Source organism: Zonotrichia leucophrys, chromosome 7 (assembly GCF_028769735.1).
Source record: "Zonotrichia leucophrys gambelii isolate GWCS_2022_RI chromosome 7, RI_Zleu_2.0, whole genome shotgun sequence".
Lineage (NCBI taxonomy): Eukaryota > Metazoa > Chordata > Aves > Passeriformes > Passerellidae > Zonotrichia > Zonotrichia leucophrys.
In genome coordinates this window covers 37,436,423-37,459,409 of record NC_088177.1, presented here as the reverse complement: position 1 = coordinate 37,459,409, position 22,987 = coordinate 37,436,423, and the positions used below count along the sequence as shown (strand labels likewise).

At 46.3% G+C, this 22,987-nt stretch overlaps 1 protein-coding gene across 5 annotated transcripts; it reads left to right on the top strand.

Annotated features, from left to right (window-relative positions):
• Positions 1–254: 254 nt before the first annotated feature.
• Positions 255–12,884, top strand: SPP2 (secreted phosphoprotein 2). Of its 5 annotated transcripts, none has more exons than XM_064718336.1 (7): positions 255–417; positions 513–637; positions 1,931–2,053; positions 3,125–3,235; positions 5,321–5,375; positions 6,549–6,659; positions 12,613–12,884. In XM_064718336.1, exons 1-6 carry the CDS (start codon positions 309–311, stop codon positions 6,647–6,649), a joined length of 624 nt encoding a protein of 207 aa, XP_064574406.1. In that variant the 5' UTR covers positions 255–308; the 3' UTR covers positions 6,650–6,659; positions 12,613–12,884. The 5 variants fall into 5 exon arrangements, with proteins under 5 accessions (XP_064574406.1, XP_064574407.1, XP_064574405.1 ...); XM_064718337.1 differs by lacking the exon at positions 12,613–12,884 and adding an exon at positions 7,373–7,490; XM_064718335.1 differs by lacking the exon at positions 12,613–12,884 and adding an exon at positions 6,843–7,490.
• Positions 12,885–22,987: the final 10,103 nt, after the last annotated feature.

The window sequence follows — 22,987 nt, the reverse complement described above, 5'->3', positions numbered from 1 at the left end:
CTGGGTCCAGTGCTAAGGACAGAGTTGGCTCACCCCATGGAAAACTGGTGGCTAAAAGAGAAAAAAATAACTGGATTCAAGTAGCCCTTGGCTACAAACATATCAGGAATTCAGTGCTTTCCAGAGGAGAATTCAGTCGTGGGAAAAAGGCCCTGCAGCCCATCGATTATCAGAGAATTACTGCTAAATGGAGAAAAGCTGACAACAAATATTTACTCTTGGATCAATTCTGTTTAAAGGGCAATGTTTGGAGCACAGCTTGGACTCTGTGGGAAGGTCAGGCTGCATTTATATAAAGACAGAGGGATATGCACTGGGAATCCTTGCTTGGAAAGGAAAAAGCCTGGAGGATTTTTGGAAGACCCACAATGAGGATCATAATTTTTCTCCTCACTTTGAGTGTTTTCTCATGTTCAGGTAAGTTGGAGCCTTGTCCTCCTTTTTAGGGTGGTTTTGGGGGGAAAAGTATAATCCTGCAATGGACTTCTGATGGAACTGTGTGTCCCTCTCAGGGTTCCCAGTGTATGACTACGACCTGCCTGTCACAGAGGAGGCTCTCAATGCTTCCATTGCCCGGATCAATTCCCAGTCATGGAGCAGAAACCTGTATGGTGTTGTGAGAAGCCGAGTCATGGGAGTAAGTACAGAGACAACAGAGATCCTTTACCTGAAATGAGCTTTCCTGGGATGGAAAACTCCTTTTCAGTAAGTCCTGGAAACTCAGGTTTTAGTTGGAGTTGGCTGATGCTGCTTGAAAGAGCAGCAGTTTGGGCCATTTTCTGAACTTACAGCTTCAGGAACCTAAATATCTTTTGTATGTAAGTTTGTAATTAAGATACATTAGGAATTCAGATTTTTCATGCCTAGAGTGGTTTTTCATGCCTAGTTTTTCCTGCCTAGTTCTTGAGGGTTGTCTTGTAGGATTTTGTTGAAAAGTGATGTTTTTAAATACTTCCAGCAAACTGCTTTGCTTTGGGCATCAAGCACCCTGGCTTATCTGAAGCTCTTCGCTGGTTAAATGCCCCTACAATTCGGGATTCTTTCTCTCATCTTTATTAATGTCGTCTGTCTCTATGCACCAATTCTGGTTTAAATCTGCTAGAGACTAAGTGCAAGCAAGAAACCCCTATCTGTTTTAATTTGTGGTGCTCAGAATTACACCGGATACTCTCCAAGTTAAGGAGTGCAAACTTCTTAATTCAAAGTTATGATGTCCATGCTCATGAACTTTCCTTTCTGTTAAAACTTATTAATTCAAAGTTATAATGTCCATGCTCCTGAACACCTTCAGAACCTTCCTTTCTATTAAAACCTATTAATTCAAAGTTATGATGTCCGTGCTCCTGAAGACCCTCAGAACCTTTATGTTCCTAAAGGTGGCCTGTATCAAGTCTCTGCAAGAATGAATGTCAAGATGACATATGGATTTATACAATTTGGATTAAAACCCCCAAGTATTTGAAAGTAGTGGGAATTTGTTGTTTGTTGAGGGGTTTTTTGGGGCATTGCTTTTTAAAATTTTCTTTTTAAGTCTCCCATCTTGAGCTAAAGTGTCACTGTAAGACACAAAATAACAGGATGCGGACACGCTGCTGTTCTCAAGGTAAAAAGGAGAAGTTTATTTTCTGACTCCTACATTTATAGATTTCCAAAAGTGACAGTGGATTGGAGGGTGAAAGTGCCACCTCTCCAATGACACTGGACAGACCAACTGTCCATTAAATTTCTCCTCCACCATAAAAGAATGCAAAACAACAAGTTATTTACAGAAAGTGCGTGAGAAAGTTCGTTACAAAAATGTAAACCTCAGAAGGCGTAGAAAATCTTAAAAAATCAGGGTGGCACTAAAGCATTGATTGGACTATGAGAAAAAATAAAGGAATAATCCAAAAGAACTAATTCTGTGTTGTGTTGATCCTGCTCTCACCAGGTGGACACGTGGGACAGCGACACTTACGGGTTAGATCTGCGCTTCAGCATCCGCGAGACCGTGTGCGCCAAAGCTTCGGGGAGAGACCCCTCCACCTGTGACTTCAAAAGTGGCCCCTTCGTGGTAGGTGCTCCTGCTGGCACTGGGAACCCTCCCCTCCATGCAGGGGAAGGGCTGCAGTGCTGCTGGTGCTGAGAAGTGAGGAATGGCTGGCTGCTTTTGGTACAAGCTGCAGCATGGAGTGGGCGTTGGGTGGGAAGGGTCAGTGGTGGGAAGCTCTTCTGCCTGCTCCATGGGGAGGGCAGGGAGCTGAAAAGAGGATTTGTGTCTGGGAGCAGCGTGTGGTAAAGGTATGTGTGCTTTTGGGGCAAAATACTCAAAGGAATGGCTTATTCTCTAAGTTAAGATCTGATGTTTCACTTTCACCTATCTGGGCACCACATGAAGGGTTACCTTACATGTCATGCAGATCCCCCCTCTGTGCTCACAGTGATGATCTCTTCTGGATTTTTCACTCTCAGCCTGAAATAAAAAGGCTCTTGACACAGCTCTTGCTCTCCTCTGAGTCTTAAATCACCAGCTTTGGTGGAAATACATTGTCTTTGAGTCTGTGCACAGACTTGGGACTTCTCTGTGCACAGTTCCTTGGGCCTAATCTCCTCTCTGCTCTGGAGCTAAGCAGCTCATGTGTGTGTAGATGGCACCACACAGTGTTCTTGGTTATTGCTTTGCTTTTTTTCTTTAGGAACTCAAAAGTTGGCTGCTGCAGTGTTATCCCTGTATCCTAAACTGACACAATCCTCCTCTTCTTAGGGCAATATGGTAGTGTGAGGATGCGTTTTCCAAACTTGAGTGCGGGTTTAGCTGCAGTTTTTTGTCCAGTTGCAGAGACTACATCTTTGAGGGTAGTTTAACTTCCAGAGCTGGGGCTGCTGTTGGCATAGCCCTGCGCTGCCCTTCTCTTTGTGTTGAGCTGTGAAAAAGATGTGGAGGTTTTCTCCTACCCCGAGCAGGCTCAGAGGTTTGTACAACAAACACATAGCTGGGGAGCCATAACAAATTGTTGCATAATTGTTCTTGGGCTTCTTTCTCTTGGAATTTGTTTCTGAAATCCTTCTGCAGGTTCCCACCACCACTGAGGGTTGGTATTGGATGTTTGCTCTGTGAGATTGGCTCTGTTTTGTTCTGTTGCAGCCCACTGCTTCCTGCAGGAGCGTTGTGGAGGTCTCCGGGGGGCTGATTGCCAACCTCACCGTGAGGTGCCATCGCAGTGCGTTCAGCTCTGAATCCATGAGCAGCGAGGAGGTGAGGAAGGGGAAAACCCATTTTTGCTGCCTGGAGGAGTGAAAATTCTGCTTAGCCTCTTTTAAAGAGAAGTCCAGGTGTCTGTGTGTGCTGCTGTTGCAGGAGAAGGTTTGGATCAGGAAAGTGGCTGTAGTTTGAAATCCAGCTGTCAGCTGTGGCTCTTCCCTTTCCATCAGCTGAGGGCTCTGCCCTTGCCTGGGAGAGGATGACACTCTGTGGCAGTCTGGCACATCTATCATCTCCAGCACTTCCTTCCTTGAGTATGGGCCTGGAAAAGTGACTGGCACTTCTTGGACACACACACAAAACCCTGTGATTCTGGCTCTGTTGCCAAACCCAGCTCCCAGCTGAGCACATCATCACAGCACAGCCCAAGGACATTTGGTCTGCTGAGATCTTTGTTCCCTTTTTGAGCTCTTTTTTGGCTTTGAGGGTGTTATTCAATGCTGACCTAACCTGGGAATTCCTACTGATTGTTTCCAAACTGTGCCAGGGTCCGCTTTATCCATGAACTGACTCTTGAACTTGTGTGTCTGCACTTAGAACACAGCTCTCTACAGTGGGTGTTGTGCTTGACGGTACACAATTTAACAAGCAAGGATATGGAGAGCTTTTATTTTTGGAAAATTCAGAGAGCTAAATGAAGAAGTTGAACTGTAGAATCACAGAATGGTTTGGGTTGGAAGGGACCTTAAAGTCCATCCAGTTCCAGTCCCTACCATGAGACACTTTCCGCTATCCCAAGCTGCTCCAAGCCCTGCTCAGCCTGCCCTGGAACACTTCCAGGGATCCAGGGGCAGCCACAGCTTCTCTGGGAACCCTCAGGGCCTGCCCACCCTCACAGAGATGGATTTCTCCCCAGTATCCCATCTCACCCTGCTCTCCTTCAGTTTAAGGCCAGTCTCCCTTGTCCAGTCACTACAAGCCCTTGTGAAAAGTTCCTCTCCAGCCACCTTGTAAGCAAATAGGATTCTTTGTTACTTTTCCTTGGCTTGAATTGCCAAATTAGCTCTTCATTTATTCTTTTTTTTTCCTCAAAATCTCCATTCACCCCAGGAAGCCTGGCTCTGCAGAGCAGAAAGACTGCATGTGGAGCTCTGGAATGTGTAACACAGGCTGGGATGTTCAGCCAGTCCTCTGTGGGGTGACATTACCATTGTTTAACAGGGCACTCAGCACAAACACTTGCTTTTACAAGCAGACATCTTCCCCCTTAAGTCTTCCTTAACCATCACTTAAAATTCAGTGCTGTTGCCATATTCCTGCTGGGGAATATATTTCCTGCAATGTTAATAAGGAATAAATGCCAAAGGGAATTACTGCACTTGAAAAGTAAAGTGTTTCCCTCTGCAGAGGGCTGCAGCAAGTGCACTGCAGCTCTTGCTGGGGAGCTGTGACTCTGCTCAGGGGATCTCAGCTTGGCTCAGGTGGTGTTGGTGCACCTGTGGTGCTGTTTGGATGGGGGAAGGAATTGTGATTTGTGATGGTGTTCACAGGGGTTTTCGGATGAGGGAAGAGACGAGGATCTGACTCCATGTTTCAGAAGGCTTGATTTATTATTTTATGATATATATTACATTAAAAACTATACTAAAAGAATTGAAGAAAGGGTTTCATCAGAAGGCTAGCTGAGCTAAGAATAGAAAAGAATGATAACAAAGGCTTGTGGGTCAGACAGAGAGTCTAAGCCAGCTGGGCTGTGATTGGCCATTAATTCCAAACATCCACATGAGACCAATCACAGATCCACCTGTTGCATTCCACAGCAGCAGATAACCATTGTTTACATTTTGTTCCTGAGGCCTCTCGGCTTCTCAGGAGGAAAAATCCTAAGGAAAGGATTTTCCATAAAAGATGTCTGCGACAGTGATTGACTGAGGCTGGCATCACAGAATAAACACTCTGAGTTTGATGGGATCATGGAGTGCAAGCCCTGGATTGCAGGAGCACCAGCAGTAATCTTGTTAGCAGCAAAATTAAGAATAAGGTTTGGAATTACTTTAGTGACCACCTTGTGCCTGAGGGGATGGAGAAGTGGGACTTCTTGCCAGGTGAGGTTTTTAAAGTAATGTCTTTAATTTCCAGATGATGCACGTGCCCATAAGGACCCCTGACAGGCGGGGCAGCGTTCCCAGGGAAGGTAAGGCAGCTCTGCCATGCTGGAATGCCCTGACCTGTGCTCTCCTCTTGGAACATCTCCAGGTCATCTGTCTGAGGGAGAGGACAATGTGAAAGGTCAACTGTTTGCTCCTGCTTATGGTGTCTTGGTTTGGAAAGACAGGAGTCTGCTAAGGAGGGCAGGAGCCTCCCCTGAAATGGAGAATGTAAACCCTCCACACCCCTCCCAATTTATATACATTTCAAATTAAGGGGCTCTCAGGCAAAAATATGGGAGCAGGAAACAACAGTTCTTTATAGGGAAGAAAAAAAAATAAAGGGTAAAATAAGCAATGCAGTACACCAGAACAACACTGACAGAGTCAGAACCCAGCCTGACACCCTGTGGGTCAGGCTGTTGGTGGCAGTCCCATTGGAAATGTGGCTGCAGCCCTCCTGCAGTGTCAGGGCTGGTTCTGTTGGAGCAGGGATCCTGTAGAGAAGGATGGATTCTTCCTCTGAAGATGCAGTGGAAGGAGAGGCAGCTGCTGTTCCTCTGGGGAATCCCGTGGAGAAAGCCGTGCTGGTGTCTCACAAACCTCTGGATTATATCTGGGTAGCAATGCTTGGCTCCTCCCTCTGGGCTCACATCTCCCAATGGGATGTTCTAGTTCTTATCAGCCATGCAGTGACATTCAATAGTCTGTTATCAGCAATGTCCCCTCCCAAGGGAGGTGTGAATGTGGTCACTCAAAGGCAAACTGCCCACTTGACAAAGGTAATCTGCCACACAGATGGGAATGGAAAACATCTTGCATGGCAATTTTGAACACATGGGCAGCTGTTCTTTCCCTTGCAGAGGGGTGTCTAGTTTAGGGTGCGAGGAGGGCACTGTCCTGCCAAGCCAGGCCATGCTGAGGTTTATCCGTTTTTTGGGTTGCCAGATTTGTGCTCTCATAACCACTACTTGAGTGCAGAATGCAGTGCTGAATATTGTCTATTCTAGAATCACAGAGTGGTATGGGTTGGAAGGGATCTGAAAGATCATCCTGTTCCACCCCCTGATGTGGGCAGGGACAGCTTCCACTATCCCAGGGTGCTCCAGGCCCCATCCAACCTGGCCCTGGACTCTTGCAGCCACAGCTTCTCTGGGCAACAATCCACACAAGTCTGAAAGCATCTCACGCTTACAGATTTCTCCACGTTCTTTTTTTAGATGATGCCTTTGCTCCTGAAGCCTTCCCTTCAAGGGGAAGAGGCAGCAGCCGTGGAGACTGGAACAAACCCAGCTACTTCAACCCTGACAGGATGGAATAACCTGGCCTGGGTGAGTGTGGCTTAGGGTTAGGGCTGGCAGAGTCAGAGAACCTACAGCTCCAGGAACACTGGGGCTGCAAAAGGCCATCCCTACTTTGCTGCTCCTACAGCTTTCTGATCTGCACCACCAGTGGTGATGGCATTCAGGTTAGGCTAGACTTAAGGTTGTTTTTTATATACCCTGGGTCTGCAGGTTTTGTGGCAGGGTGGGAAGTGACTGCTCAGCATGAAGGACTTTCAGCTCCTTGGAAGACATCCCACCTCCAGAGCTCGTGGCTGTGCCTCACTTTTGAGTTGTCCATCCTGTATCCTCCAACATACACCCGTGTCCTGGGGTACAGGCAGTGTGCAGAGCATGCAGGAAAATCCTTCTGTAAACTCAGAGTCTGAGTTTAGTGTAGGCTTCTGGCCTTTTCACCCCCATTTTCCTTGTGACAAGTTTGAAAAACACCAATCACTTATTTTTTAAATTTAAGAAGTTTAATAGTAATAAAATGGTTATAAAAATAGAAATATAATCAGAGTAATAAAAATTTGGACAATTAGAATTTAGGACAATATGAGACAATAAGAACAAAGAGTTATGGACAGTCTGGGTACCTTTTCTGGGCAAAATAAGCCTGAAAAAGGACACACGTTTACAGAGGATTAACCCTTAAATGCAACAGCCTGTTGCACATTCATACACCTCATACATGGTGCATAAATTCCATTCAAACACAGGATTCTGTCTGGTCAGTGTCAGCTTCTTCCTCTGAATCCTGACAGCATCTTCAGCGCTGAGCGAGGTGGGAAGAAGTTCGTTTCTTCTGATAATGGAGCAATAAATTCTGTTTCTCTGAAAGTTTGGGTGTCCTGTGGCTGCTATCTGGTGTGAGCACCTCACTCCTCTCTTAAAAAAAGTATCTTACATAGCATAGTTTCTATTTTAACATTTTGTTATAACCTAAAACTATATTTAACACACTACTTAAGAAAATGAATACAGCATCACTTTCTAACACAACGCATATAATATTCATTTTATTATTTGCAAAAAGCCAATCATAAAATGCCCATTTTTCACACAAGGACAGTGAGGGGCTGGAGCACATCCAGAGCAGGGATGTGGAGGAATGGTCCTGTCCTTGTGCTAAATCAAGTGCCCCAGGGCCACACAGCTCCTCAAACAAAACCTGAAGGGATCTGGGAGAACCACGGCGGGGAGAAGCACTTGGAGCATCCGTGAAGGAGATGTTTGGGAGCCAATTAACGGGAATGCTAATGAAAGGCAGCCGTGATTTATTGGAGCTGGCAGAGCCTATCCTACAGAAATCACCTTTGCTGACCTGCCTCTGCGGCTCTGTGTGGGAGCAGCTCTAATTGCTGCTGATGCTTTACCTGCCCTCTCAGTGCCTTAATCTAAAGGGAAGTGGTTTGAAAGAGTTTTAGCAGCACGGAATGAGCTCATTCTTTGGCGTGCTAAGCAGGTTTGAAGTAGCTGGGGAGAGGAAATTACTTAGTGCTCTGTCTTTGTGATTAAAAAGGCTTCTTCGGGTACATATCATTAGCAGGTCTGTGTGCCTGTGCATTGCCAGAACTGAGTGCTCCCTGCGTGTGGAGCTCAGCTCCAGCCTGCTGCGTTGGAAACTGAGACAGTTTTAGATGGAATTTAGCACCGGTGACTCACCAAAAGCTAACACATGTTACTCATAAGCATATCCGTGGTAAACCTCGATGTGCTGGAGGAGACAAACCTCCTGCTCTCCTGGAAACGAGATATCAAAGGAAAACCCAGGCTCTCTGCTGTGTTTGTAAGAATCATTTCATTAAATCCATATGCTATTTTGGTTTATCCCTGAGCCACTAAAGCCAATAGGCCCTTTTTAATCATTGCCTGTCTTCTTAGAGGAATCTCTGACTTTTCTTTGCCTTTTGGGCAGATCTAGGTATCTTCAATTCTCTGGCTCTGGAGGAGAGCTATCCCCTTTCAGCAGCACTCAGAAATGCTTTGTGTTCTTGTGCCTAACTTCTAACAAATCTCCAACCCAAAAGCAAGACGTAAAACCTTCCTGAGAACAGAGCGCGAAGCAAGCGGGGAGAAATTTATGGTTCTTGAAACCCAGAGCAGTTTGAAATTTAATACTTTCTGCTTGCTTTTAGAAATTGGTTGCAAGTGTCATTTATGGAGCTGTATTTCATGCATGTGTCAGCTGTGGAGCTGTTTTTTTCCGAGGAGTTTCCTGGATTTTGGACGTGTCAGAGGCAGATACATCAGGAGATTTAAAGAGAATATCAACTCTACCCCCAAAGCCCCTTGTTCCTCTTACTTTTATCAATTTGACTTATTAGTTGCAAAGCCTGGAAAGGAATCTTCCTGATTTTGCTGGTATCCAGAATTAGAGGATTTCATTTGAAGCCAAAAATTAAACAGATTTCATGTGTCTGAGGCCAGGAAAAGTTGTTCCCTGCTGTTTCTCCTGGGTTTTGGCATATGTGTGATCCTGGCTGGCATTATTACGAGCCATGCAGGGCTTGGTGGGGGCATGGGAAATGAGTGCTGAGTTTTGAAATGGCAGTAGGCTCGACTGGCTTGGCTTAGCTGAGAAGATTTTGGGGGAGGCTGGGGAAATAGCAATTCAATAATAGAAGACTTTCATCTCTTTCTGAAAGAACCTGGTGCTGACAGGCAAAGCTAGACAAGTCCAGGTAAGGAATGAAATGTGATTTTTTTTTCTTTTACACTCCAGAATGGGTAACTGACTGCTGCAAAAATTGCTCAGGCAAGTGGCTGACAGTTTTTCATGCTGGATTTTACATTTCTGAGCTAGGCCTTCTTATCTTTTTGTCTTCAGGAATTATTTCAGGAAAATTCCGTGCCTGACTTTGTGCAAGAAGCCGGTATAAATGAACTCACTGGTGCTTTGTAGCTCTTTTTATTTATTAGAATGTGCTAAATATTCAGGAGGGGGAAAAAATAAAATCAGTGCCATTGTTACATAAAGAACATTTTCAAGTCTGCAGTCTTCAGACCCACCAGTCTGCTGGTGCCTGCAGGAATTAGAAATTGAATATGAAAAACTCCATCAATGATTAATGAGCTTACTTCAGTGACAAGTCCTAATCAGATTTTCTGGATTTATTTCCCCGTCCATCTCCAAACTGGGGAGATTGTGAAATTCCCGTGGCATGCTCTGGGGCCCGCCTGTCCCATAAATAGCTTAGGCACACAGGGAGTGACGGAAGGGGGGAAAAAGCTGCTGCACAAGAGCTGATCACCTGTTAACAAACCTGAGCTGGAATCTGCTTGATGCTGCTCTGAATTGCAAAGAGGAGCCTAAAAATGCCTCACACTTGCCACCACCTTAATCCCCAGGGAGCAAAAGGGCCCTGATGCTTTGCTGTTCCAAAATCACCTGCCTAAGGCAGCTTTTTCTTGTGCAGACCCGTGAATTACATCTGGAGTCTCTCTAGCAATGCTTCATGTCCTTGAACGGGAAAATCAAGAAGCAAGTTCCTGCCTTTGCAAAATACAAGTAGATGGTGAATGCTGATTGTGTCTTGCTCGTTAATCACACCAAAAAAAGTGGTTTTTTAACAGGAAATCAGCTTCCTTCAGTGCCGAGCCAAGGGGCTGTGATTTCCTCCTTGAGTTTTCTGTATTTTCCTTGCAATTGCTCCCTGAGTGAGGACTCTGTCACCTGGCACAGCTCGATGCTGGCAGTCCTGAGGAGCTGATTAGCAGCACTGCACGTGCAGAAGTGGCATCCTTAAATATCAGAGCTGGTTTTTTTAATGGAAGAGTATCAGGCAGCATTGGGCCTGTTCTCACACCTAAGAAATCCAGGATCTGACCTTCAGAGTGAAATGGGTGCTTGTTTATCTGTCTCCTGTAAATACAATAGCAGAGCAGGGTTCTCAGCTCTCCTAGACTGTGGAAAACTGAGCTTTAATCACCAGTGCCCTCATTAAGGAGCTGCTTGATTTTATTTGTGGTTTTATATCCTCATGTGTGATAGTGTTCACGGGGGCTTTTAGATGAGGGAAGAGATGAGGATGTTGACTTCATATTTCAGAAGGTTTGATTTATTGTTTTATGATATATATTACATTAAAACTATACTAAAAGAATAGAAGAAAAAGTTCTCATCAGAAGGCTAGGCTATGAATAGAAAGGAAAGAAGGAATGATAACAAAAGGCAGCTGTCTTTGTCCGAGACAGCTGGGCCTTGATTGGCCATGAATTATATACATCCAAGATGGGCTAATCAAAAATTTACCTGATGCATTTCACAGCAGCAGACAATCATTGTTTACATTTTGTCTTTGAGGCTTCTCAGTTTCTCAGGAAGAAAAAATCTTAAGGGAAGGATTTTACATGAAAATATGTCTGCGACACTCATATCTTTGTTTTTGCCTCTCCTGCTCACCCACCCACTTTCTACAGTCCTCATAAAGCTGCTTATTGCTTTCTGTGGGAGAAAAAAAAAGGAAAAAAAAAAAGAAAAGTGAAGCAGCAGAGGGAAGGAGAATCCCTGCAGGGTGGGATCTGTGGCAGGGTGTGTGAGCTCCGTGTCGGATGGGCTTTGGGAGCAGTTTGGTGCTTGGGGAAATGTCAGGATGCTGTTTTATCACAGAGCCTGGCCGTGCTGGCCAAGTCCTTGGTGCCACCTGGCAGCTGTGATGTGCTGTGGCAGGGGACAGCGTGCTGTCATCTGTTCAGAGGCAAACAGAGCCAGGCAGGACCTGTCCTGCTGCAGGGGTCAGAGCGTGGCAGAGGTGTTGGAGCAGAGAGGGAATTGCTGTGACAGCCTCCCCGTGCTGTGAGCAGCAGCAAGTTTGGTCTTGCCCTTTGTCCTCCCCCTCTTCTCGATGTGTTTTGAAGGATTAGACCCACAGCCACATGGAGGAAATTGTTCCTGCTTAGGGAGGGCACGGAGCTTGGATGATCCCTTACACTTCACAGGCCCCTCTGTCTAATTCCAGGAGAAAACCAACAGGACTTCCTTCCCTGGAGGGACAGAAAGGGCTCTCAACCTATTGCTCAGTGCTGGGTTTTAGAAATGAGCTCATCAAAGGATGACACAGTCAGGAGGGCCCTCTCAAAGCAGGGCTGTGCGTAGCTGAGGTTGGCATACCATGAGATAGAGATCCCTCATCCTCTGTGGGCTAGACACACACAGGAGCCCTCTTGGGGGAAGACTTTCTCCTTAAACTGAGCTAGAATTTCCCGTGATCCCTCTGGTTCCTGTTTCTCCTGTTGTCCCTTGGTCCCCAGCAATGATTGCAGTGGCTGTTGCTGGCATCCCCCATCCCCAGGGCTGCAGGCCTGGGCCTGGGCCTGGGCCTGGGCCTGGGCCTGAGCCTGGGCCTGGTTCCAGGCAGGATTCAGGCTCCTGCACAAGCTGTTCTTAGAGAGTCACTATATTTAATCCCTTCCACACGTGGGGACTCTCCTTTCTTGCCCGAATCTATAATCTCTAAAATTTTACTAACAAAATTGTTTCACAGAAAAATTTCTCAAGTTGCCATGGTGACCAGCTTGCTGAAGACACAGTGTGGGCTCTAGGGTGCTGGGGAAGCTGTCACATGTTCCCTTGGAAAAGCACATCTCCCATTTCTTCTGAATGCTGTACTCTCCATTCAGGTCCATTTCAGGGCAGACCATACATCAGCTTCTAGCCTCGACCATTTCTGCTTTTGAGACTTGACAATATGTGTAGATTTGTGTCCCTTTTTTCACTGTTGTTAATTTTTCTAACAGTCTGCTTCTTTTTATTCCTTTTTTTTTTTACCCTAATTAGCCACTGCCACGACATTTGTGCACATATGAAATGTTTTGCATGTGCAGGTGTCTTTTTGCAGATTCTATGGGGTGGGAAGCAAATTAATAAGCAACTTGTTGAAGCTGAATACACTTTTCCCTAGGATGGCTCTGAGACAATTTCTCAGACATTTCTCCTTCCTCTCTGTTTTTAAAGCAGATTGGAGAATGAGAAGAGTCAAGATTCAAAGATCCAGCATGGGGAGAAAGAACCTGATGCCTTGGCCTTTCCTTTTTGGTGAAAAAAAATTGTTCTTCCGTGGAGTGAGAGTCTTTCCCCAAACTCCCTTTCTGCTCATGAGATGCTAAATACACCCTCATCCATCAACAGCCCTTCTGATGTGTTAGGTATCCCTGGGAGAACTCCAATTCAGCTGTGTCCAGGACGTTTCCACCGTCCCATAATGATGCTATTAAAACCTCATTATTCCATTTGTTTGTTCTGTGTTTCTTTCTGCTTTGCTTGTAATTTTCTGTGAAGTTCCCGGCTAATTATTGATTATTCAAACGAATACACCCACACTCAATTCCTGTCTCTCCCGGCTGCAGCAGCTGCAGACAGAGAAGCCTTTCTCCAAATCCAGAGGATGGAGTTGTAGCCCGCCAGGAATTTGGCTTTAATGAGTTCTTGGTCGCTAATGTGGAGAGCTGGGGGCTGCTAATGACGGTGATTGTCAGGTACTAATGGCTTTTGGAAGAAAAGGTTAGAGCACACGTCTGGTGTGTTCCTCACCTGGGAAAGGTCTCAGCAGTCCTGATCCTGATCCCGATCCTGATCCTGATCCCTATCCTGATCCCACTCCTGATCCTGATCCTGATCCTGCTCCTGATCCTGATCCTGATCCTGATCCAAATCCTGACCCTGATCCCAATCCTGATCCTGATTCTGATCCTGATCCCGATCCTGACCCTCATCCCAATCCTGATCCTGATCCTGATTCCGATCCTGACCCTGATCCCAATCCTGATCCTGACCCTGATCCCTTTCTCTCCACCCCCTGCACAGAGCCCACCCTGCAGCTCTTTGGGAAATGGAAGGTTGTTATGCTTGGGGGATTCTTACTGGGTTTTTTTAAGGCTTTATCAATCAAATTCAACTTATTTTTCTCTCTAAAGCCATTGTCCCGCCCAGTTTGACTCTCACCTATTTTTCCCTCCCGACTGCAGCGAGGTAACCTGATTTATAGGAATTTCCACCTCAAAAGCTTGAGAAGATGCAGTCAGAGCCCTTGATGACCACCGTGGTAGCAGGGAGCAGAGGGTGCTGACAAAGGTCTAACAGAGACAGTGATGTTTTCCTCTTACATGGTTGATTTCCTTTGCTTGGATAAACAGGACTGGGAACCTTCAAGGCCAGTCTGGATGGGGCTTGGAACAGCCTGGGATGGTGGAAGGTGTCCCTGTCTGTGGCAGGGGGGTGGGATGGTCCCTTCCTACCCAAACCAGCCTGGCATTCCACAATTCCTTTGCTCTGAACGCCCAGTGCCGGAGTTGTCCATGATCTCTCTCTCTACCAAATTTCTGCTGAGCATCTTCTTTCCCAATAGAACTGATTTCACCTATCTGCGCTGATTTTAGGTAGAACCATGACTCTTCATTTGACAGGAACAGCCTAGGTGCTTTCTGAAACTCCTGAGCTCAAGAGATTGTGGCTTAGGTCTTTTTAATACATGTCTTTCTGGCCCAGGTGAGCAGAAGACCTTCCTGGCCTGTTTCTCCAAGACCTGGCTTTGTTGGCTTTGTTTCCTGGAAGGGATGAGGTGGATTGATAGAGGAAAGAGCTTCAGCTGGGCTTGCACTCTTCCCTGTTTCAGTCTTGCTTTGCTTTTCCCAGTTCCCCAACAGGCAGTTCTCAGGCCTAGGAGTTGGATTCAACAATCCTTGTGGGCCCCTCTGACTCAAGATATCCTCTGACTATATTTTGCTAATATGTGATAATTAAATGTGCACTTCTTTACACACTCACACACACCAAAAGAAAAAAAAATAGGAAAAAACCCCACCTTTTTTGGTTTTTTTTGGTATTGTTTTTTTTTTCATTTTTCTTTCCCCCCCAGCCAAAATGATTGCAGTGTACTTTAAGCTCCTGGCTGCACGCATGCAAATGCCTTCACACCTAGGAGGAGCTGATGTGGCATCTGCTGTGCAGATGTTTATCTGGCAGCAGGGAGCAATATTTCCTTTGTCCACATTACTTTCCTGAGCCTTTCCTGGTCCCAAATTGCTGACTCAAGCACTCGGTGCTCCAACACACCAATGACCCTTGCTAGGGATGCTCCTTTCCAGCTCCCCTGGCTGAAAGTTTGGGCTGTGTAAGCAGACCTTGAGTTTTGTTATTGGGTTTTGCTTGGGGAGTGGAGATTTATGCAGCAGCAGGGACAGGGAGGGAGCTTTCCCCGCACCCTTAGAGACACTACTTGCCCTGGAAGGAATGTGCAGAGTAAAAATTCTCTCCTCTTGCAGACTTTGAGGCTGTTCAGAAACTCTGAGGCAGCAAAAAAGGGAAGGGAGACAGCAAAGCCACAGGGGGTGAGGCTGAGGTCTCATCATTGCTGCATACAGGGACTTTGCTTGAGCTTTGTTGCCCTACCAGAAGGTGAAATGTTGTCACCCTTCCGATGCAAAGCAGTTGTAGGATGAGGAAAGAAGTGAGAGTTTGGATCTGTGTAGTGATTTGGGGAATGAACAGGAGCAACTGCAGCTGCTGTCCCCACATGGGACAGGACACCCTGCCCAGACCTCCAGCACTGCAGTCTGCCCCCAGGGAAGGGTGGAAAGTGCTGACTTCTAAAACCTGCATCCCTGGCAGAATCACTCCTTTCATATTCATTTTCTCTGCTTGATTTTTTGTACACCCCGACACTTTTTATGCTGACAGTGTCTGGGCAGGAATTCCCATGGTGTGGGATGGATGAAGGACAACACCAGGCAGTGATACTGCAGAAAAAACTGGGCTCAGTTCCCTTCTCTCCCTTCAGTCAGCACTTGTGGAATTTGGGCTCCAGGGTGCCACAGCATCTCATTTGCCAGATCCTCTGTTTGGCATCATGGCACAGATGCTCCGTGATGGACACCCCACCCTTGGAAGTGTTCAAGGCCAGGTTGGACAGTGCTTGGAGTAACCTGGTCTAGTGGAAGGTGCCCTGACATGGTCTTTAAGGTCCCTTCTGGGCCAGTCTGTGACTCTGTGGTCACTGCCAGGCACTGGTGTGGTTTGTGCCACCATTGGCACTGGTGTGTTGGCAGCTGTACATCAAATTCTGCTTACATGGCTAACTGGGAATGGGTGGAGCTTCCAGCAATAAAGAGGGGCTCAGTGCTACATGGAACTAGCCCAAAAAAGCTCCCAAAGAGCAGAGCTGATCAGCTGGATGGAGCCCAGCCCATGTCAGAGAGAAGGCTGCTGCTCATCCTGGAGGAATGCGGAGATTTCCGGGCGTACGCTCGGCTGTCAGCAGCCTCAGCTCAGGCTGCTCGTCCAGCCTGACCCCTGGATGATCTCTCTGAAAGGAAGAAGAGGCATCAATTGCCAGATGCATGTCCTGATTCTGAGTGGGGAGCTGTTGGGAGCAGGACCTGAGTGCTTTCACACCAGGAGCGTGGGGATGGAGCAGGTCTGCAAGTGCGAGTCCAGCACGGACACTTGGGAGGGTCCCGAGGGGCCAGAGCTGTGCCGAGGATGGGGAACATCCTCTGGGGCACAAAGAACCCGTGGCACATCCCAGGGCTGTCGGTGAGCCTGGCTGGCCGCTCCTGCTTCCCGCTGGTGCTGATGCCCACTAGATGTCAGGATTGAACAAATGCAAGGGTAGGCAGCGGCTCCCTTCTCAAATTATTCCCCTTTCCTCCCCCTCCTTCTGATTTCTGGCCAGCGGTGTGATAAAATGACCTTTGTGCAAGGAGGGTCGGTGTGTTTAAGTGGTGAAGAGAGCAGGGGATACAGAGGAGAAATGACTGAGACAAAAAATCCTGGCCAGGTTGGAGTGCTTGTTTGGCCTGTGGCAGCCCAGAGCTTAAATTCTCCTCCAGGCACGAAGATGGTTTTGCTTTTTTACTCCGTGGACAGTGGAATTTTCTTTCTCCTGCATGACAGACTTATCCTTTTTGATAAAACGGCATTAAATCAGATTTCCCAGCCTTGGGTGTGCAGTGCCTTTGGTAAGAGGAAATCTAGAGAAATAAATGCTGCTTGTCTCAGAGAGGGTTTGATTTCAGAGCTGAAGCCTTCTGCCTGTTCCCAGCTCCCATCTCAGCCCTTACTCAGGAGCTCAGCTCATTCACTGCAGCTGCTTAACTTTGTCAAGAGCATCCTAATGCCTCTTCAAGATTAGGTGTGCTAATTAATGCTTCCACAACCAGGAAGAAATCTGCTGCTGTCTGACATTCACAGTGCCACGGTGTTTGCTCCTTTCAAACCTCCTGCTGGCTTTAAAATCCTGATTTCCCCCCTCCCTTTTTTTTTTTTTTTCTTTTTCCCCAGGACAAATTGTTGCCTGTGTCTCATGGCACAGTGGGAATTCTCTGAAGGAAATGGAGTGCCAGCACTTGGCAATCATCATGTGGTGGTGACGTGTCTGTGGGCACTGCTTGTCCCCTGTGACAAACAAGGAGTCTGGGCTGGAAAACCAGCATTAGACCTGGAAAAGGGAGCTTAAAACATGGGCCTTAACTCCTCCAAGGAAGTAAAGCTCCTGGAAGTTATCTTGATGTTCGTTGGAGATTAAATCAGGGGGAGATTAAGCTGGGAGAAACGCAGCCCAAGAAGGAAATTGGGATTTTGTGTTGGCCTCCAGAGAGCAAACTGGTTTAGGGCATTATTTATCTGTGAGACTTGAAGGAGGAGACCACCAGGAAAACCACAAAGCCTGGCAGGATCCCAGGGATTACAGGCCTTGATTAATGACGGTTTAAAAAGAATCTTATGTGCTTGTGGAATATTTTTTCTGAGCAGAAGGAAGGTGATGCTGCTGGCTGAGCCTCCTGATCTGAAATGAATAATGGAGAGGAAAAAGACCCCAGCATCCCATATGGGAGGCTGTGGATTTAAAGAGTGAAGGAAACCCCATAATCACATCAAGAAGAGGTCCTGTGCAGAAGAATGGGGGCCAGAAACGTTTCAGCCTAGGGCTACACGCCGCATGTGGGTTACTGGGATAGACTTGTTGAAACTTTCAGGTTGGAAAAGACTTTTAAAATCATCCAGTCCAACTGTCAACCTGAAGATGGGGCAGCAAAACTCCAAGAACTTCTTCTGTGCATGTTTAAAAGGTCTTTAATTTCTTTTTGTGTTTGAATACTGCAGGCAGTCTTGTTCAAGGGTGAGAAATCCCCATTAGGCAGGTTTGCCAGGGGCTTTGGGAGCAGATAGATTGGATAAAAAAGACAAAACAAAAAACCCTGGGGTGGTCTCTGATGCAGGGGCTGCTAAGGAATGTTTTTATATCTTTCCTGCTTAGTGGAATGGTCTTTCAGGGTATTTTGAAGGGAGGAAGCTCTGACTACAGGTAATGCTAGAACTGATTGCAAAAGCCTTTGAGTTGTTTGGTTTTCTAAGCTGGTGTTTTATTAATTGCCAGCTTTTTATCCTCTTGGAGAGAACAGAAAAAAAAACCCCAGTTGTCCATGCAATTTTTTCCAGCTTCTTGAGCTCTTTTAAAGCATTCACAGGTCCTGCTGGTGAATTTTCTGGAACAGGCCCCACATCACCTTTCCTAGCGGAGGGAAAGGGACTCAAATACGTGAGGTTTATGCAACAAGAAAGACACACACCCCCTTTTAAAGGGTTGGAGCAGCAGATCTGTGTTCAGTGAACCAAAACACAGCTTTTTGTCCTGAAAGCTTACATGCCAAAGTTTGAAAATACACCCACTGAAGTGGAGGTGTCTGAGGAAAGACCAAGAGGGAGGGGTTGGGTGCTCTTTGGAGAGAGTCAGAGATTTCAGTTCACTGGGAGAGGATGGAACCAAAGCCTGGAGCCAAAATAACAGGCCCTAGTTTTCTGCCATGATTTCATGACTGTATCTCTCTTTAAAATGACTGTTGATTGTGGCTATTTCATCACGAAATGACTCTGTAGTTCCTCTCTGCTGTTGGGCAACAGGCCGTGTCCTGACACTTCTGCATTTCTCTCTGGCTGAAACAACTCTGCATAAAGCTGCCAACAACCCAGTTCCCCTAAAAACTCCTATTTTTGAAGAGAACTTGCTGTTTATTGGAAGCATTGCCTGGTGCCACGGTGAGCAGGAGCAGAGATTCTCAGTGTGGTGCTCATGTCCACTGACATTTGCAGTGTTGGCTCTGTGTCGCAGACATCTTTTCATGAAAATCCTTTCCTTAGGATTTTTTCCTCCTGAGAAGCTGTGAGGCCTCAGGGACAAAATGTAAACACTGATTATCTGCTGCTGTGGAATGCAACAGGTGCATCTGTGTTGGAGATTTTTTCAGGGATGGCCTAGAAGGCAGCTGTGAGGAGCAGATTCTCACAGCCTGTTTCTGTGAACAGCAGAGGTTCTCAGGTTATTTTTAATTACAGGTAAAAGTGGCAAACATGAAGGCCTTGAGAGCCTTGCACATCAGAGTTCTCAGGCAGCTTTCTCATAACAAGTGGATGTTCTATCTTTGGCTGTTTTGGGAAAGCAAGAATAATTTTGAGAACCCAAATCTTGGTATTGGAAACATAAGGAGGAGTTGGTATGTTATCTCTGACCTATTGTGAGCTCAGATTTTGCAATATGCATGAAGTGAATTAACACTGTTATAAAAGGTGATTGATTGATTAATAAATCGGAGTCGATGGCTGACCAATGCAAGGTGGGTCGTCTCCCCTCCAACTTCAATACATCTGTGATTGGCCCATGTAGGATGTTTCTAATTAATGGCCAATCACAGTCAACTGGCTCAGACTCTGTCCCAGCCACAAACCTTTGTTATTCATTCATTCCTTTCTATTCTTAGCTTAGCTAGCCTTCTGAGAAACCTTTTCTTCTATCCTTTTAGTATAGTTTTAATGTAATATATATAATAAAATAATAAATCAAGCCTTCTGAAACATGGAGTCAACATTCTCATCTCTTCCCTCATTCGAAAATCCCTGTGAACACCGTCACAGCTCTGCTGGAGAAGAGCTGCTCAGCTGGGAGCAGAAGGCTGGAATTCCAAAGGGATGTGCTGGGAGGCTGGAGCCTGCCAGGGTTTGAATGTGAATGGTGCTGGTGCAGGAGGCTGCCCCTGTTTTGCATTCACAGCCACGCTCTGATCCTGCAGGGCTCTCGGCCTGGCAGGGGATTCCAGAACCTGGGAACCTGGTTTGTAGGAGCTGGGTGGGATCTTTGGAATCCGCCCTTCTGAGCAACCAGAGAAAATGCAAGGCTCAAGTCTGGGGCTTAAAACTCTCTCTTTTTCTTTACTGTTCATTCTGTGGGACCTGGTGTGGGTGGTTTTCCTTCCATCCCCAGAAGCATTCCCAGACCTGCCACCCTTGGCACAGCCCCGGTGGAAGGAGCTGGGCTGGTTTCACCTGGAAGCTCCCAGAACCAAGGGCCAGTTTGCCAAAAGTTTCTCCTGCTTGTCCCTCCTAGAGAGAAGGAGGAACAGAAGCGATCTGTGTTTTAATGGAAGAGATGCTTTTCACCTCTCAGCTAAGGGGAGGCATTTCTGCCCATATGTGAGATTTGCCAGGAGTGGGAAATTCACTCCTTAGCAGACCATGACATATGGCAGAGCTCAGGAAAGGCTCAGCTGAAGGTCTTGTGAGCACTTTGCCTTGTCCTTCCTTGGATGTCTCATCCCTTCCCCTCTGGAAAAGCAGAGTGATGTGACTGCTGTGCCAAATTCACACCCCCCAGCCCCTAAAGTGTTAAAAATTTGTGGCAACAGCTTTGTTCCATAGCTGGCAAATGATGTTCTGAATGGCTGAGCCCAGCCTGGGCTCCCTTGCGCTAATCCCAATTAATGTCACCACAGGACATGCTGCTGCATGGGGGCACAGAGCACAAACGTTCTGCCCTGATCACAGACCTGTAGGCACTTGCCTAGCATGGAGTGCTGCCCACTTTGAGCTCACTTCCTCTTTTGAGTCCACTTTTAGAGGAGAATTAAACAAGGCAGCCACCATCTGGCTCCAAGGCACTGATTTTAGCACACAACAATCCCAAAAAGTCTGTCTTCCCCTCATTTTCTCCCCCCCTCATCCTGATCAGGGACAGCCAGTTCAAGTGTGTGAGGGGAACACGAGCTGGGAACATGAAAGGCAGGGAGACAAGGCAGCTCTGAAACTAGGTTAGAGATGAAACGAGCCTGAAATTTGGCAGCTGCAGGCAAGGCTGGGTGGCCCAAGGGAAATGGCTGGAAATGATTGATGAGATAAATGATTAATGGAATAGTGAGATTAGCCCAGCGCAGGGCTGCGTTTCTGTTTGGAGCAAGCCAAAGACACGAGCCAAGAGGAGCTAGGTGGGTGTGAGGGATGCAGAGGAACAAGTGCAAGGGCAGCATCTCCCAGAAGGCAAGGAGATCACTCAAGTCAGCCTCACGTTGGCTTTATTTCACCCCCTGGGGTATAAAATATGCCCCCCTGTTTGGAGGGTTGACTCATCATTTGGTTCAGCATTTGCCATCTGCACAGATCTCTCTCTGTTCAGGCAGCTCAAATAGAAAGAATTTCATTTGAATCTCATTTTACACATTGGTTTTTCTCTTACCTTCCCTGCCATCCACTGAACAGAGTGGGCAGAGCAGGATTTGTTTTTTGTTTTTTTTTTGGTTTATCACGGATTTTGTGTCTCCTGGGCTTCCAGGGGCTGTTTATGTGGGGATAGTAGTAACCTTGGGGCGGGAGGTGTGTGTTCAGGCCCCATTCTGCTTTTTCCTGGCAGATATTTCTTTCAGGCAAGCAGGATGTTCCAATAACAGCTAATCTGTCACACTGATAGCTGTGTCAGTGCAGTCTAAATAAGAGACTGATGTGTGTTTACCCTCCCCCACCTCGCACCAACTCCTTGGAAGATTTTGGGACCTGGGGAGTGCTTGTGGGAACTGGTTGCATCTGCTGTTAGATTAATAGAGTCAGCCCTTGGAATGACATAACCATGCCCTGGAGGGTTTGGGGTTCTTTGCCAGCTCAGAAGACAAATGCATCATTGTGTGATTCCTCTGTGTGATCCCTGTTGCTCATACCCAAATGCTTACAGCCACAAACCTGTCCATTAGGAGGTGGCTTGAAGAACCTTCCTCTCTGGACCCATCAGATGAACCTTTTTCTTTCAGAATGCAGATACAGGTGTTGGCTTTCCATGGCTGGTGTGGCCTAACAAGTGGCTATGCCCTCCAAAATAAAACACCAAGATTAGTGTGGGAAATAGTAAAGGTAAGAAGATTTTCAGAAAGCTGGAAAAGCAGGCTTTAGAAATAGAAAGAGCACAGAAACTTAGAACTGCAAAGTCTGAAAGCAGAGAAAGTTACAATGGCACAGCAAAGAAAGACATTAAACAATAGCTTGAGTTTTAGGCTTAACTAAGACATCTTAAAACTGCAGGAAAATATACTTAGCAAGATAGTAGAAGATTTTAAGCTTAATAATGGAGTATTGTGTATTGTTAATAGCAAGAAGACAAGTGAGCATTGTGTGAAGCAAGTGTATGTATACTTTTAGTAATTAGCTAGAACAATTGTCTGTAAATTTAGCAATTGGCTAGAAAGTTTTAAAAGTGACTTTTAACAAAGAAATCTCTGGCTGCTGCTGGCTGTACGTGAGCTTTGCCATCTTCCCACTGTCTCAACCATGTGATGAGGCTGATGCTGCAAATAAAGCTCAAAGAACGTACCCCAGCAGCCCCGTCCTGTTCGTGAGGAAAATATAATCATGCCAACACAATTAGAGCAAAAGCTGCACCCAGGAGATGCTGTTTGTCCCAAAATTTACAGCATCTCCTGGTTATTCAATGCCACCTGGCTGGGCTGGCTGGAGACTAAGTCTGGATGTGCACGTATCCATGCACATTATATTTATAGATATATTTATAGATATAAAAGTTTCTTCAATATCTGCAGGATTTTCTTCACCCCCTGCACTCTGCAGTTCTTCAGCTGTTGTTGATTAGGAGGATGTTGATGTATGGAATATATACAGTACAGAAATGCCATATTTCTTCACCTCTCCCTTTCCCTGAGTGACTGCTTCGAGAATCCTGGAAGCTGAGCTGATATTCTGAGTAACACCAGTCTGGGCTCTGTTCCTGCTTTTCCTGCTGCTAAATAGAGTCAGGGAGCTGCACAGGGAAAACTAGCTCTGTGTCAAGGTCGTTCATTTCCCCAAGGGCAATAAAATGCCATGAAACTGATTTGTCAGAGGACTAAAAAGCTGGATTTTTAAGCAGTTCTGCAACTATGTTGGTTACTCACTAGGCTGGATGCAAGCTCTGGAATGACTTGGAGAAAGGTTAAGGGGGGAAAAAACATCCAACGTATTTCTATGTTTTGGTCATTCTTTGCTCCTTCTTAGCAACATTGAAACCGTGTTTTGGGGAGTGTGTGCTCTC